The sequence below is a fragment of the Carcharodon carcharias genome, chromosome 26 (assembly GCF_017639515.1).
Source record: "Carcharodon carcharias isolate sCarCar2 chromosome 26, sCarCar2.pri, whole genome shotgun sequence".
Lineage (NCBI taxonomy): Eukaryota > Metazoa > Chordata > Chondrichthyes > Lamniformes > Lamnidae > Carcharodon > Carcharodon carcharias.
In genome coordinates, this window is record NC_054492.1 from 34,612,790 (window position 1) to 34,630,278 (window position 17,489).

General features: G+C 40.9%; 1 protein-coding gene and 1 pseudogene across 3 annotated transcripts in view; one reads left to right on the forward strand and one right to left on the reverse strand.

Moving 5' to 3' along the window:
- Positions 1–2,091: 2,091 nt before the first annotated feature.
- Positions 2,092–8,896, forward strand: LOC121269868 (annotated as a pseudogene).
- A 2,443-nt stretch (positions 8,897–11,339) lies between these two features.
- kif7 (kinesin family member 7) overlaps positions 11,340–17,489 on the reverse strand; it is a 35,883-nt gene continuing 29,733 nt past the window's right edge. For all 3 annotated transcript variants that reach the window (XM_041175094.1, XM_041175095.1, XM_041175093.1), the window contains exons 15-18: positions 15,325–15,531; positions 14,808–15,006; positions 13,969–14,133; positions 11,340–12,763 (exon numbers count right to left, since the gene is read on the reverse strand). In XM_041175094.1, the coding sequence (XP_041031028.1) occupies positions 12,348–12,763; positions 13,969–14,133; positions 14,808–15,006; positions 15,325–15,531 (987 nt within the window). In that variant the 3' untranslated portion in view covers positions 11,340–12,347. The remainder of the gene's footprint in view (positions 12,764–13,968; positions 14,134–14,807; positions 15,007–15,324; positions 15,532–17,489) is intronic.

The window sequence follows — 17,489 nt, forward strand, 5'->3', positions numbered from 1 at the left end:
TTCCACCCATATTTCCAAGTCAGAATGGTGTGTGGCTTGGAGGAGAACTTGCAGGTGGTGGTGTTCCCATGCATTTTCTGCCATTCCCTTCTAGGGTGGAATCGAAGGAAGTTTGACGAGCTGCTGAAGTGTATCTTGTCATTGGTACATACTGCTGCCATTGTGCACCGGGGATGGATAGGTGCCAATCAAGTGAGTTGCTTTCTCCTGGTTGGGGTTGAGCTTCTTGAACTTGTTGCAGCTAGAATCATCCACGCAACTGGGGAGTATTCTACCACACTCGAGATTTGGGTCTTGGTGGGCAGGCTTTGAGACTCAGGAGGTTAAGTTACTCACAGCAGAATTCCCAGCTTCTGACCTGCTCTTGTAGTATTTCTATGGCAGGTCCAGTTAACTTTTTGCTCAATGGTAACCCCCAGGATATTGCAGGTGTGGGATTCAGTGATGATAATGCTATTGAACGTCAAGGGGAGATGGTTAGATTCTCTCTTCTTGGAGATGGTCAGTGCCTGGTACTTGTGTGGTGCACATGTTATTTGCCACTAATCAGCCCAATTTCAGGATTTGCTGCCTGCAGGCACAGACTCTTTCAGTATCTGTGGAGTTGTGAATGGTATGAACACTGAGCAATCATCATCCCTGCCATCATTCAACGATTACACTGTAGTGGAATTTTCTGCTCTCCGACACACTGTGGTGGAAATGATGTTTCTTGATGCACTATTGTAGAACTTGATTTTCCCTGATCTTGTGCTGGAACTTGTTTCTCCCGGCTCATCAACTGTAATTGCAACACAAGCTCCTTCTATGGCACCCAAAATTGTTTTTAATTTGAGAAGTAATTCAGCCCAGAAGGCTAATTTCATTAAAGCAATGCCCAGTGAAGACATAATTGTATCAGAAATACTCACGGGGATGTCTGAAATTACGCACGTTGATAAGAAACATGGAAAAGCAGGGCGCTTTCTCAAAGGTGAGAGATGAGCAAATATTGTAATTCACCCGGATTTAGGTGACTTTCTAAATAAGGGTGATCTAGAGTTTAGAATATTGAAAGGTGATCTCTTTGAAAAATATGAAATTCTTAGATGTTTTGCCAGGGAAGGTACTGAGAGACTGTTTCCTCACAAGAGTATCTAGAACTCAGGATCATAGTATCAGAAGACGGAGAAAATTCCTCACAGAAACTTATGAATCTTTGGAATTGCTTACCCCAGAGAGTTTTGGATGCTCAAAACATTCAAGAATAGATTTTTGAGCACTAAGAGAATTAAGGGAAAGTAGAGCTGAGATAGTTTAGCCATCACTTTATTGAAAGACAGAGCAGGATCACAGGGCCAATTGGCCTAAGCCTGCTCCTATTTTTTATGAAATGTTTTCAATTTTATGTTGTATTACCAATATTTCTCTTCAATTCTCCAACAGGATCTGGATGTAATTTCCTCTCATTAAGGAGAGTCTTGCATGGAAAAGCAGATTCCAGTTGCATACACTCTTGTATCATCATCACCCTGTCTGGTCCAATTATACAAGGGGCTAATATATTGGTTGTTCCTGTTGATGGAAGGCACTGGGTCAATATGGAAATTCTAATAAAAGGACTGAAACTTCATGGGCACAGCATCACAGTCTTTAATTTCTCACCATCTTGGTACATCAAAGAGAGGCCTGATCTATTTCAATCCATTGTGGTTAAAATGCCAGGATTTGTTGGGGAAAATTCAAGTGAAAATGTTATGCAAAATTTGGTACAAAGGACACTAGAAGCTTTACAGAATGGTTGGACACCATGGGGTCATTGTTAAGTTCCAATATGAAATGATGTCCATTGTGCACATTTGGCACCCCTGGACTTGAGAGATAAATACTGTAATTTATGAAAACAAAAAATTGTTAAAACAACTTGAAGATGCACACTTTGACTTATTATTTACCCATCCTGTTCTTCCCACAGGTGCAATGCTTGCTTATTACTTAAAACTCCCTTTGGTTTATAAAGTTTGAGATCTTGGCAGTAAAGGAGCTCATTTTCTTTTTGTCCCATCGCCTCCTTCCAATGTCCCAGTCCCAGGCTCATTATTGACGGATAAAATGTGTTTTCTCCAAAGTGCACAAAATATCATCCTAAATCGTTTTCAATGGCCCATTTCAAAATTTCTAAATCACCCAATTTACAATTAAGTCTGTTATTGATATTTGGGCCCTGACACAGATATCGAGGCGATTCTCCTTAGGGCAGATGTGTGGCTGATGAGAGCAGATTTTATATTTGAATTCCTGAGACCCACCATGCCAAATATTGTTTACATTGGAGGATTCCAGTGTAAACTGTCCAAACCTCGAGCAGCAGAGTTTGAAGAGTTGATCCAACCCTCAGGGGAACATGGGATTATTGTGATGTGTCTGGGGTCATCTATCAAGTCTTTGCCAATGCACATTACAATGAAATTTGCAGGGGCCTTTGCTCAAGTGTCTCAGAAAGCTATCTGGAAACATAATGGGAAGATCTCTCCCAACAAAGGAAATAATACATTACTGGCAAAATGGATCCCTCAGAATGACCATCTAGGGCACAAGTCTTCATTTTCCATGGTGACACCAATGGTGTCTAGAAGCCATCTATCATGGTGTGGCAGTAGTTGGTATACCTCTGCTTTTGACTAGTTTAACAATCTATTTAGATTTGAAACCCGGGGTGCAACAAAAGTGATAGATCAAAAGTGATGGATCTCACAATTCAAGGTGGGTGTAGGATTCCATCAGGGGCCACTTGGGGTGGAACCTCCATCCTCCCCAAACATGACTGTTAACATCAAATGTGGCAGACAGAGAATCCCATCACCTGGATATATTTTGGCCTGACCCCCTTCAGGTTGAACCCTGAATATGAGCACTCAGGACAACTGAGATGACGACCATCTGGGATTCCAAGTCTGATCTTGGCCTGAGTTCCCCACCAACCCAAACAAAAATCTGCTTGTATTTCTGTAAAATCAGTTCTTAACAAATTAACCCGCTGAGCAGGGACCATCAGCTCCTGCACAAGCTGCATCTTAGTTTTCACTGTTAGTCGCTTTTAAGAAATTCAGCTCCATTTTCATTGGTACGCTAAACTATCCTGATAATCGTCTTAAACTGAAAATGTAATCCAGACCTGTAGGTAGATAAAACCTTACTCCAAAAGAGAACCACTGACTATTCTTATTCCTTAATTAACTCTAACCATAAAATCTCACCCCCTTTTCAATGCAATACTTAGGTAATTCTAACCCTCATTCCAACTCTAGCCTTAAAGCTAACCCTATGGCAGATACTCACATTCATTGTAATTTTCACTCTAATTCTCCAAGACATACAAAAACAGGTGAGAGAAGGAAAAGTATTCAACAAAAAGTGCAACACAAACAAAACAGAAAACACGCAAATGCTGATATACAGAGAAAAAAAAAATACATTTTGTGCACACATTCGGCAAAGAGCAATGCTAAAAACGATCAGAAAATGCTGGAAAAACTCAGCAGGTCTAACAGCATCTGAGGAGAAAAAAAACAAAGTTAATGTTTTGAGTCTGTATGACTTCTTCTGAAGACGACTTTGAAGAAGAGTCATATGGGCTCAAAATATTAACTCTGTTTTTCTCTCCACAGATGCTGCTGGACCTGCTGAGTTTTTCCAGCATTTTCTGTTTTGTTTCAGATTTCCAGCATCCGCAGTATTTTACTTTTAGCTAAAAGAGATCAAGTAGGTTAGCATAACTTGTCTCCAGTAAATTAATCCCCCTTCTTGTGTGGGTTTCAGGACTAAACCTAGCACTTTCTCCCATTAGATACAAAGCAGCATAGTTATTTATTTTAAATGGTTTACTGTCAACATTAAACTATTGCTAGGAAAATTCACTTTTACAAATCTGTTACCATTCCACAGCAGATTAATATGCCCACCCAAAGAAACTTTCCCACAACCATACCATTTTCCAATTAGCAATCTTGGTCATTCATACCCTAAATCAATCTATTCCTTCTCATATTAATGTTAGAGGAAAATGTTACTTAAAAATTTGTCTATGCACTAATATATATTGGTACTTTCCATGAAATTGGAACCATTCAGGAATTCAGAATTCTAAAGGTACTGATGACTGGAAAAAAACATCTGAAATTATATGTTGGTTATGACAACAGAAAGATCATTGTAAAACATGAACAGTAGATCACTTGGATTAATATTACACAATCAGAAATTCATTTAGACTTTGGACTGACTAGTTGCATTAAAGTAAGTGTACTATTACTTTACTTGAAATCTCAGCTACCAGAAACACAAGATCCAGTATAACACTCCATTTGTTCTTCATCTGTAAATGAAAGATTATAATTTCTTGAAGAAACAGTTTCATGAATTACAAGGTAAAATTAGTTTTCAGTTGTGGTGAATAGTCAGCCTGAGGTCAGATATGCAGCAGTGCATTTAGTTTCTGAACAACAGCATCGCTGCATCCAAAATATAAACTTCCAAAGTTCTTTAGATTCAGGAAACATTCCTTTAGTTTGGAAAAAGCTGCATAAGTCACATCATATTTAAGAAAGGTTTGAGAGGGAAACCAAAGAATTATAGACCCATTGGTCTGACACCTATTGTCAGCAAATTAGTAGAGATTTAATTAAGGATAAAGTGACAAAACAGTTTGGAAGATTTTTACCTGATTAGAAAGAGCTAGTATGGATTTCTGATTGAGTATTTTGACAAGCTGAATAAAGTAGGGACAGGGGAATCCTATGAACGTTATTTATACTGACTTCCAGAATGCCATTAAAAGAGCTAACGTTGGAACTCATGGAATTGAAGGGAAATTATTGGCTTGGTTCTGAAATTGACTGAGGGATAGAAGACAGAGCTGATAATGGTCAGCCACTCTAATTGGCAGGATGTGGTCAGTTGCATGCCACGGGGATCTGTGCTGGGGCCTCAACTATTCACTGGATTTCTTAATAAGCTTAGTCTCTGATAGAGAGTCACCTATTCAAGTTTGATGATAAAGAAATATTAATACATTAAGTGAATGGGCAAAACTGTGCCAAATATATATATATATATATATATTGAATATTGGCAAGTGTGAAGTTATCCACTTTGAAGTTAAAAAAGATAGAATAGCTGTTCTATGTTCCATAACTGTTGAAAGTCTTTTGTTAATCAAAGACATTAAGGGGTATGGGGGAAAAGTGATAATTTGGAGATGGTGCCAGATCAATCATGCTGTCATTGAACAGCAGAACAGACTCAAGGGGCCAAATGGCCTCCACCTATTCCTATAACTGTTCGGAAATCAACTGAAACGACAAACAGAATGCCTGAATTATTGACAAAAAGTTCTAATGGGTGAAGCAATGAAAAACAAGACAGTTGATTTTTAACTCGTGGCAGGAAATCAATGGGTGTCCGCAGCAATCTCATGTGAGAGTGGAAGTCAGAGGTCGAGCAGATTTTAACTGTCAGGACTTATTTGAATGAGTGGCTGGTCCTGGGTTTGGCCATTTCCAGCAGAAGGTGGCAGAGGATAAAAATCAGGCAGATCTGTGGAAAGGAACACAGGGTATCAGACCTTTGCTGTGGTGCCTACACTTTACTTCAGAGATACGGAGGAGCACTCCAGCTACTATGGTCTCTGTAAGGAAGGTTCTTTTTAAAATTTAACCTGGCCGAGCATCACTGGTTTCCCGACGGATTTACCTGGCAAGGTGAGAAAGGCAGATACTCCTGTAAGAGGCAGGTCCAAAATCCAACAACATCCCATGCATGTCATTTCACTCACAATTGTGTTATGAATGATCTCCAGCAGAGTGCAGTGGGATCCTCATCCGCTACCAAAATCAGTGGTGTTAAAATCATAACTCGGCAGTAACTTTTCCCCTAAACTACTTGTCAAGTCTGAAATTAAAACAGAACAGAGTATACACAGTATAACAGGCAGCAACGGAGGAGAGATGAAGTTTCAGATTCAGGTCAATTAACGGTCCATCAGGACTGGTCAGCTGGGATCTTGGCCCTCTATCCAGTTTTACCTGTCTCACCCCCTTCTACCAGCTTATATTTCACCTCATTTCTACATTCCTTCAGTTCTGTTGAAGAGTCATATGGACTCGAAACGTTAACTGTATTCCTCTCCACAGATGCTGTCAGACCTGCTGAGTTTTTCCAGGTATTTTTGTTTTTATACCTGTGAATAGTCCAGGTTCAGTAACTCAGCTGATTTCCATTCTAAACTGGTGAGGGCAAACATTATATCTATGTTAGGCCAGCTGAAACCAGCAATTTCCAAGGTCACTGTGGTGGAACTTAAAGTTCCATTTTATTGTTTGTTCATGGCATGCAAGTGTCACTGCAAAGGCCACCAGCAGTTGTCCATCCCTAACTGCATTTGAAACAGTCACAGTGAGATACCTCCTTGAACTACTGCAGTCCTTGTAGTGTACATGCACCCACAGTGCTGTTAGGAATGGAGTTCCAGGATTTTGACCTAGAGATGATGAAGGAACTTCAATTTTGTACCAATGTTCCAAATCAGAATTGTGTACGGCTTGGAGGAGATGGTGTTCTCATGGTGTCTGTTGCCCTTGTCTTTCTAGGTGGTAGAGGCACCAGATGTGGAAGGTGCTGTTGAAGGAAGCTTGATGAGTTGCTGCAGTGCATCTTGATGTTGGTACATACTCCTGCCATTGTGCACCAGTGGTAGATGGATGCCAATCAAGCTTTGTCTTGCAATGGTGTCAAGCTTCATGAGTGTCGTTGGAGCTGAATTTGTCCAGGCAAGTGGGGAGTATTCCACCATCCTTTGACTTGCATCTTGCAAATGGAGGACAGGCTTTGGGGAGTCAGGAGGTGCGTTATTTGATGCAGAATTCCCAGTCTCATGACTTGCTCTTGTATTTACATGGCTGGTCCAGTTAACGTTCTGCTCAATGATAACTTGCAGAATGCTGATAGTGGGGGAATTCAGCAATAGTAATGTTATTGGCTGTCAAGGGGAGATGGCTAGATTCCCTCTTGCTGGAAGTGGCCAATGCCTAGCACTTCTATGGTGTGAATATTATTTGCCACTTATGAGGCCAAGCCTGAATCCTGTTCAAGCCTTGATACAAGCAGGCACAGACTGCTTCAGTACCTGAGGAGTTGCAGACGGTACTGAACACTGTCAGGGATGATAATTGCACAACTGTCCCCATTACAGTGCTGGAATTTGCTCTCTTGTACACTTGGCCAAAACTTACTGCACCTGTTACATTGCAGTGGAATTTTCTGCTCTCTGATACATTGCTGGAAATATTTTCTTGATGCCCTATTGCAGAACTTAGTGTTCCTGAACCTGTGTTGGAAATGGCTGTTCCCTCATCAACTGCAAATCCAATACAATCTCCTTCCATGTTATTCATGAGAAGTTGTTCAGTCACAGACTTAATCTGGTCAAAAAAGTGGCTTGTAAAGGTCATAATTTTATCAGAAATAATCAATGTGTGAAATTATCCATTTCGGTAGTAAGCATGGAAAAACAGAATATTTTCTAGAAGATGAGTAGTAAATATTGTAATTCAGATGGATTTGGGTGTCCTGGTACGGAAATCACAAAGAAGCTACCATGCAGGTACACCAAGTAATTCATAAGGCAAATGGTATGTTACGCTTTATTGCAAGAGGGTTTCAGTACAAGAGTAAGAAAATCTTGCTGCAATTATACAGGAATTTGGAGAGACCATATGTTGAGAACTGTGTAGTTTTGGTGTTCCTCCTAAGAAAGGATAGATTTGCATTGGGTGGGTGTGGTGGTGCAAGAGGTTCAATGGTTTGATGCCTGGGATGAGAAGGCTGTTTTATGAGTAACAATTGAGCAGAATAGGCCCATATTCTCACGAGTTTAGAGTGTTGAAAGTTGATCCCATTGATAGAAAGCTTGATTGGGAAGATGCTGAGCGGTTGTTTTTCCAGGCCAGACAGTCTAGAGCTCGTGGGAAATCTAACATTTGGAAACACCAGTTGTCCGGAATTTTTTTGAGCAAACCCAAGCAACTACCAGCATCATTTTAATAGTTTGAAGAGTTGATCCAATTCTCAGGGGAACATGGGATTATTGTGATGTCTCTGGGGACCATTGTCAGCTCTCTGCCAATGCACATTACAATGAAAATAGCAGAGACCTTTGCTCAAGTACCTGAAAAAGATAGCTAGAAACACAATGGAAAAATCCCTGCCAACATAGGAAATAATACACTATTGGCAAAATGGATCCCTCAGAATGACCTGCCAGGGCACCCCAAGACACAAGCCTTCATTTCCCATGGTGGCCCTAATGGAGTTTATGAAGCCATCTATCATGGGGTGCCAGTAGATGGCATACTTCTGCTTTTTGACCAGTTTGACAATTTACTGACTTGAAATTCAAGGTGCAGTAAAGGTGATTAGTGTCGCAACGATGCAGTCAACAGATCTATCGCAAGTACTTAACAAGGTCATAAACAACACATCTGATCAGGATAACATGCAGAAACACTCTATTCTCCACAGGGACCAACCACAGTCTCCAATGGAGAGAGCCATTTTCTCGATTGAGTATGTTGCGCGACACAAAGGTGCAGCACATTTGCGCTCAGAATTTTACCGACTCCCTGGTATGCTTACTATTGCGTAGATGTGATGGTCTTCCTGTTATCTGTGTTACTAATGTTTACAATGATGACAGTTCTACTATTGAACAAACTTTGTAATGTCACTCAGAAGAAAGAAACAAAAAATTCAGTAGGATTTATGCTTTCCAATTGGGAGGGGCTTTTGAGTTGTTTCAATTTAACAACAGGATCTTTTAATTAATTATCTATTGTATGCTTTCCCTTTATAGGTATCATGAAGTTTAACCAAGGGTATTAGTAAAGTATAAAAGGAGGCTTATCTGTCAACAGTAGTTCCTGCATGTACAGAGGGGAAAATTCAGTGCTTAAATTTGATTGACAGTCTGATTTTCAAATATTGTACAAAACTAATCATATTAGTTTACGTGTGGTAGAACTATTATTTAAGAATGTAACAGTTCTGTGATTTGCTTGCAGAGTACTCATGTGCCCCACAATTATCTCTTCCACTCTCGAATATTCAAAGTTTTCCACCACAGCTCGCCTTTCTTCTTGAGCACATTAATTTCCATTGGTTCTCATGAGATTGATTACTTGAGAATCTTCCAGTGTCTATTAATTGCTTCATGAGAATAAATGTTAACCAAAGTATGTATTCTCTGGCTTATTACACCATTACAATATTTAATTGCCCTTGCAATCTCAGACCCCTGCAAATGACAGTTCTAGGGAGTGAGTGATACTTATAAGGTCCGAAGGAAAAACAAGACATTTAAAGGCAAAATACTGCAGATTCTGGAAATGTGAAATAGAAACAGAAAACGCTGGAAAAACTGAGCAGGACTGGCAGCATCTGAGGAGAAAGAAACAGAGTAAACCTTTCAGGTCAATGCCCTTTCAGCAGAACAATTGTTATCCTAGCCAGCTTACTGATGCAAAAAAATCAGCTATCAACAGAAGACAGACAGAATTAGACGTAAACAAAGGCAGCCATGTTCTCATGGAAACCAAAAATAGGCAGGTAGGCAAATCGGTTTTGGATTTGATTCAAACTCCTCAGAGTTTCTTTGTGTTACAAAATCTGTACTGACCGAAACAATTTGTAGTAGATCAGAACAATCCAAGACTGTCTGGGGAAGAAGTATGTTTCTTTATATTACAATGCCTGCACTGATTATAGTCCCAACAGTGAAACTAAATGATCAAAACTCAAGCAAGCAGGGACATGATGTGTTTGCATTTCCTAAATTGGACAATGATGGGAGTAAGACAATGATTGATTCTGTAGTTCTGAATTATAGAAAAATGTTTAATAAGGGGTTCCGAAAGAACAATAAGTGTAGAAGACTACACAAAGAAAGACACTCAGGGGTTTCAGCTTACTCAGCTTTGCTATACTCTGGGACTATTTTATCAGCTTGTTCCAGGATGTTTACTCTATTGGATCACGTGAACATGGGACTTCGGTGAAGGAGTAGGTTAGCAGCCCTTTGAGCCTGCTCCACCATTCGATAAGATCATGGCTTGTGGTTTCAACTCCACTTTTCTGCCTGCCCCCATCACCCTTGACTCCCTCGTCTATCAAAAATATATCTAACTTAACCTTAAATAAATTTAATGACCCAGCCTTCACTGCTTTCTGGGGAAGGGAATTCCACAGAGTAATGACTCTCTGACAGGAAAATATTTCCTTTTATCCCCATCTTAAAAGGGAGGCTTATTTTTAAACTGTGTCCCCTAGGTCTCGTCTTTCTCACAAGAGGAAACATCCTCCTGGTATCAGGTTCCCTCAGGATCTTATATGTTTCAATAAGATCACGTCCCATACTTCTAAACTCCAACAAGTATATGTCCAACCTATTCAACCTCTCTTGACGGGAGAAGCCCTTCAGCTATGTTCAACTGGCGTGTTATTTCTTTCCAAGACATACACACTTACATGTACACACAGCCATACACACCTTCTTAAATCCTGCCCTGGAATTCAACCACTTGGAATTGATTCAGGGTGCCAGGAAGTCCATGGCCAGCAGCACTGATGCCCCTGCTGGGCCTGTCCCCTGAGCTGTGAGATCTAGCTGAGATGCACAGATTAGCACAACTCTAATTTTAGCTGCAAAAAGAATTATCCACCCATCACCCCAACCCATCAAACTATAAAAATATTCCACCACAACTATGTGGATTAGATACCATGAGGCATATGCCAGTTACAACATGTGGTGTACTGACCCAACCCAAAACTGGGAAAATATCAAGCAGTCCTGGAACCCCTTTCTGGAGTTATATGCAACAAGGGACGATCTGAACACATCAGTGCCACCAACCTCTTACAAATTGTACAAAAGTTACCCCCAAAAGGAGGGTATGCGTTACACCTGAGCACACCGTGTACAGTGTGTGAATGTACAGTAGTACCGTGTAAATGCATATTGGTACTGTTGTAGTGCAAGAATATGCACAAGTATTGCATTAATTTGTGATACATACTGATACCATGCCAGTAAGAATATACATTGGTACTGTACAGAGCTGAAAATTTACACACAATACTGGTTTCGCATCAACCAAAGAGACATATTTTCTGCAAGCAGGAACCCTCGAGATAGCGATAAAGAAACAACTGGCATTTCTATTTAAAACAAAGCAGCAAGGATGCAATTCTTGCAGAGTTAAAAAGTTACAAAACAGTGCAAACTACACAATTTTAAAACACTTACAAAAGGCAGAACTCCTTTTATTTGTTCCATTCTTAACATGAGTGTTTAAAGAGCCTGTGACATTCAAAGGCTCAATCTTGTAAACCATAATTCTGTCTGTCAATTAGATAAAGTTTTTAAAGTTGTTCAAAAATGAAGCTAATATTCTTTCTAGGTTTCCTTCTTTCCCACCTCCTAAACCATTATTTCTTTCACACCCTGATGAACTGATCATCAGTCGGGGCTAGATTTAAATCCATGTCCTAGAGTCAATGTCTAATTTTGTAACCTACACCTATCTTGACCACCTTTCTGAAACAACCAACTTTTGGCAAATAACTAAGAAAATGTTCCAAAATTGGGATTAGGCACTCAAGGTAATACAAGATGATATTCACACCAAATTTAGATATGCTGGGTATAACGTAGGGTTTAAGCTGCAAAGTGTAAGTAAAGTTACAAATTATCAGTTTTTCTCAACTTAATGCACATAAGAAGGGCCATACAATCACTCAGAAATACAGGACATGCACAATGCATAGGAACACAAACACATATACAAAGCAATTTGGTACACTTTTTTTTGAAGGAGTTCTGGATGGTTTTGATCCTTTCCAACAAGAACAGCAATCAGATCTAAATTGGAGAACTTTGCAGCTCTTTCAGTATGTGATCAGTTTATCCCTAGCTAGGGAATTTAATCACCCAGTGCTGGTATTCCTGTTCCCAAACTTTGGTGTGATTCTGCCCTTGAGTTTCAACTCTTATTGTTATAATCATTAATCTCACTGTTTTCAAGATAGTGTTTTTTTTAAAAAAGTGAATTGAAACAAGTTTACTTTATTCATTGCTGCCTGACTCACCTAAGCTTCATCAGAATTCTGCTTCAACTGTTTTCTTGTTAGATTTTAATTGCTGTGTAGGAAATTTTGGAATAAAAATACTTTTCTTTAAAGTTTGTTTTCTTCACTGTGCAATGAGAAACTGCTGATGTGTTCTTTAACATGGCATGCAGTATCCAACTGTTCAGCTATCCCACTGGATTCTTTCGGACATCAATGATCCCAGGATTGAAGAAAGAAATGTTTGCATTGAGACTTGCCGGTCTGAATGTTTTTTGGGATTTCTGCACGGGTGCAATACTCCAGTGCATGGCACCCTCTGCAGGTTGCACCACCCTATTGCATGTATGCTCCAGTGAGTCTCTCAGTCTCAGTTCTTCAAGCCCAGGCTGTTCCTCTGTAGGCAGAGATGACCTTCGCCAAGTGGGTGGCAGAGGTGCGTGAACTAGATCCCGGAGCTCCTCTCTGGATTTGGGAATCCGTTCCAGAGCAGCTGATGGCATAGATACTTGTTCTGGTGGAATATTATTCCCAATTTCTTCTATCCCAGATGGTGGGGGCACTGGGTCAACAGTTACTGAAGCTCTGCCAACAAATCCAAGACCTGAAACAGAATGGAATCAGTATTATTTCCCAGTTTCCCTCCCAGAACAGCATAAAAGCAAGCTGCGATTTAATTTTAAACTGCCTTTTTCTCTTCTGCGCCATTACACGTCCTCTGGCTATGGCCTGCAGCCAGACTCTCGTTGGATAGTCCGGTTTATCAGAAATGCACAAACGGGACCAAGTGCACATGCCTCACTTTGTTTGATTTCTCTTCCTCCCAGGACACTATCTGACCTCCATTTGGTGTCTTCTTGTGGCGCTGTGATTACTGGTGACAAGAAACACTGCAAATGTCAACCTGACCCCATGGCCTTTTTGAAGTTCAAAGTGTCAGCCATCTCATTGCAATCAGAGCATTGGAGGGTGAAGCCTCACTGCAGGTTTTGAACACATAAGGTGTAGCTGGCTTAGTGCAGTAATGGGGCATTGGCTGCATGACCAGAGATGCAACCTTTCAGATGAGATGTTAAGTTGAAACAATGTCTGCCTATTCAGGTGGATTCATAAGATCCCATGGAACTACTGGGAGAACAAGGAGGTGGGAGGGAAGTTCGCCCAGTATCCTGCCAGCAGTTATCCCTCAACCAAAATCACCAATACTGAGTAACAGCAGCTCGTGGAAGTCTGCAGTATACAAACTGGTTGCTGTTTGCCTACATAACAACAGTGACTACATTGCAAAAGTACATGATTGGCTGTAAAACCAATAGAAATTCCTGATGATATAAATGTTGCTATATAAATACAACTTCTTCTTCAAATTTAACAAGGGCAGCAAACAGAAACTTTAAATATAATTAATCATTGTTTTGATTTAGGACTGTGGGGCAGTACGGAGAAGTAGAAAAATCCCTTCACTGACTCATACAGTTGGGATGAATAGAAAAGATGACAAAAATAAAAGGTGCCTCCGGCAGCCTGCATTACTTTACCTTCCATTAACATTCACTCATAGACAGGGTTGTTTTTAAGAAGAGCAGTAACAAGTGAGAAAACTAAGAAAATAAGGAGGAATTAAATATAATTGATAATAGAGGAAGACAAACTATCTCTCACATTCTTGAGGAAACATAATATCTGAAAGGCTTTCACACACTGGTTTCTCTCTGGCTAAAATTAAACAATTCCTGTGATTGAGAATTGGGTTTGAGGAAGCTGCAGTTTAATTGAGTTTCAGTGACGGTACTACATCCGAGTCCTTACGTTTGCTCTGCTCTGCTGGTTGATTCAAGAGATAACTGGACAGTTCTCTCAGTTTCATGTTCAGCTCGTGATTGGCTTGTTTGTACCAGGCAAGCTCCTTCTCCAGCATCTGAATCCAGCCCTCATACTGCCTCTGACTCCCAGCAATTCCTTCATCCATTTGTCCTATGAAAAAAATAACAAAAAATGATTCTACATAGACCTTGGGACTGTTCCACCAGGTGACAGCGGTTTTAATCGAAATCTTCCCTGTTCCAATTCTTCCTCTTCTTTGCTAAAGTTCTGCATGTCGTGACTGTGTGGCTTTATAGATGCTAAACAACCTCTGGTACTCCTGGCTATTCTTTCTGTGTGAATCAGGGTAGTAAGTGTCAACTTGATAGTCGACTGGGGAAATTCATAAATAATACCGATTCTGTTCTCGTCTAACATCCCCACAAATACAGTTTCTGTATAGCGATCAGGAATGATGGGGATGGAATTGAGGCTGATTTTACCCTTCTTTGTGCCAGACACCGAGGTTAATTGAAGCTCTCTTACCACTGCCTGGCAGAAATCAGTTAACTTAGCAAAGACTGGTGGTTGAACTTGGGGGTTCTGCTCGGTGTGTCTTAGAACTGCACTGGATGATGCTTCTGTCAAATGGGAAAGAGTCCAGAGTGAAATGAGTTGCTTTATCCAACTCCTATGGATCTGAGTCTAGACCATATGCTGTGATCATAAAGGAATTATTAGAAGAGTACATCATTGATAGTGTCCATTTGACATTATAACATCTTGATTCAATACGTAATAATGTAGAATGCTATCAATGCTCCTTGGATGCAGTTAGTCACTACCTCTGCAGTGCTGGAGCAGAAGCTGCAGGTTCCGCTCATGTTCCTTCTGCTGGAGAGTGAGGCGACGATCCGTCTCAAGTCGCTGGCGCTCTACTGCTGCCTCCAACCAGTAAACGAGCTTCTGCTGCTCCTCAGCACGCATCTCCAACTCCATGAATGCAAGCTGCATCTTGCGTTCCTCTTCTCGGAGTGTCACTACCTGCCGGAACACAGTGTCATTGTTTCAGAACACACTGCAAAGAGCGTAGTCCAGCTGTTGCTCACTGTGCCTAACAATTGCGCCTCAAGAAATGCTACAAAGCAGAAGGGTGCGAGCAATGCTGCGAACAAGCTGTGCAATCCCAAGGCTGGGCCTGACAATGCCAGAAGTGATACAGTCAATGCTGAGTTTATTTTCTCCTCCCTCACATGTCCTCCTTACTGCTTTCCTGAAAATAACTACAAGGAGATGGCTCTCCTAGCAAATAAACAAGGGGAGTGAACAGTCCTGCACATTAAAAGGAGAGAAGGCCTTTACCTTGTCAAAGTACTTGCATAGCAGTGCTCTAGTTTCTGATGCTGAGAGATAGCTCAGCTTTGCCATCAGGTTCATTTCGCACTGGGACAGCATGCTGGCCGACGCACGCAGCACCCTCTGTCGACGTGTGATTGTCTCGTTCTTATACTCAATAGCAGCATCCAGAGCTTCAATAGCTTCATCCAGCTGGAAGAGGATCCTTTCTTCCTGGAGAGCAACAATAGGCAAACACTTAAAACAAAAGCACAGTACTGTGGCTGCCGAAAATCTGAAATAAAAACAGAAAATGCAGGGAAACATTCAGCAGGTCAGGCAGTAGCTATGGAGAGAAAGAAAAACAGAATTAATGTTTCAGGTCAATTACCTTTCATCAGAACCTTAAAAGGTCAAAACCTGAAGCATTAGTTAATTTTTCTCTCAAGATACTGCCTGACCTATTGTTTTCCAATTAAGCTAAACATTTATAAAGCACTGGTTAGGCCTCAGCTGAACTGCTATGTTCAACTCTGAGCACTACACTTTAGGAAGAATGGAAAGGCCTTGCACAGAATGAAGATGAGATTTTCTAGAGGGGTACCAGGAGTGAGAGACTTCAGGTATGTGAAGAGACTGGAGAAGCCGAGGTTGTTCTCCTTAAAGTAAAGAAGGTTAAGGGGAGAGTTGACAGGGAAATTAAAAATCATGAATGATTTAGAGAGGGTAAATAAGAACTAACTGTTTCTCGTGGCAAAAGGGCTGGTAACTAGAGGGCACAGATTTAAACAGATTGGGAACAGAACCAGGGACAAAATGAGGATTTTTTTTATTACTCAGTGAGTAATGGTGACCTGGGATGCACTGCCTGCAAGGGTGATGAAGCAGTTTCAATAGCAACAATCAAAAGGGAATTGGATAAATACATACAGAGAAACATTTACAACAAAGAGCAGGGACAAATTTGATAGCACTACCAAACAGCCAGCATATGTACAATAGATCGACTGTGCCATATCATTCTATGATTTTGTTTTTATTTACTATTAATAGAAGATTACTGACTCATGAGAGGTCACTTGAAGGACTGTCCTCAACTAGAATAACTTACTTACCTCAATCCTCAATTTTCTTCCCTCTGAAGCTGCTGAGTATTTCCAGGTTTTGGTTCAATGAACTGCCTTCCAGTATCTCATGATTTGTGAGCCCAGACAGTTTGGCTATCTGACTGTTGGTGGTGGGGAGGGAACGGAAACATAATGACAGAATCCAATACTGCTTTAACTCAACAACATGCGCAAGCACTTCTCAGGAGCAGATACTAAAGAATGCTCAGAAACCTTGGCTGATTGCTTTTCTCTTCTTTAGCCCAAAGCCCAACAGCAATCTGCTGGCTCAGATGGAACCAGTGGCCTTCTGGTCTCTTTAGCTCCGTACTACAATCAGTAGTGCACATACCCACTGAGCAATGGGCCACACATATGCTACAATGCTATAAACTACATTTGAAATTTTACACAGTGAGTTGTTGTGATGTGGAACACACTGCCTAAAAGAGTAGTGGAAGCAGATTGCAGTAAGCACTGATGGTGGCAAGGGTACAGTTACTCAAGGTGCAAGACTTCAATGTCCATCACCAAGAGTGGCTTGGTAGCACCACTACTGACTGAGCTGCTGATTCCTAAAGGATGTAGCTGCTAGACTGAGTCCTCGGCAGGTGGTGAGGGAACCAAGAGGGACAAATCTACTTGACCTCATCCTCACCAATCTGCCTGTCACAGATGCATCTGTCCATGACAGTATTGGCAAGAGTGACCACCGCACTATCCTTGTGGAGATGAAGTCCCATTTTCACACTGAGGATACCCTCCATCACGGTGTGTAGCACTACCACCATGCTAAACGAGATAGATTTTGAACAGATCTAGCAACTCAAAACTGGCCATCCATGAGGCACTGTGAGCCATCAGCAGCAGAAATGTATTCAAATACAGAAAGTGCTGGGCAACTCAGCAGGTCTGGCAGCATCTGTAGAGAGAGAAAAACAGAGTTAACACTTCGAGTCCAATATGACTCCTCTTTGGAACTCTTCTTCGAAGAACAGTCATATTGGACTCAAAATATTAACCTCTGTTTCTCTCTCCACAGATGCTGCCAGACGTGCTGGATTTTTCTAGTATTTTGTTTTTATT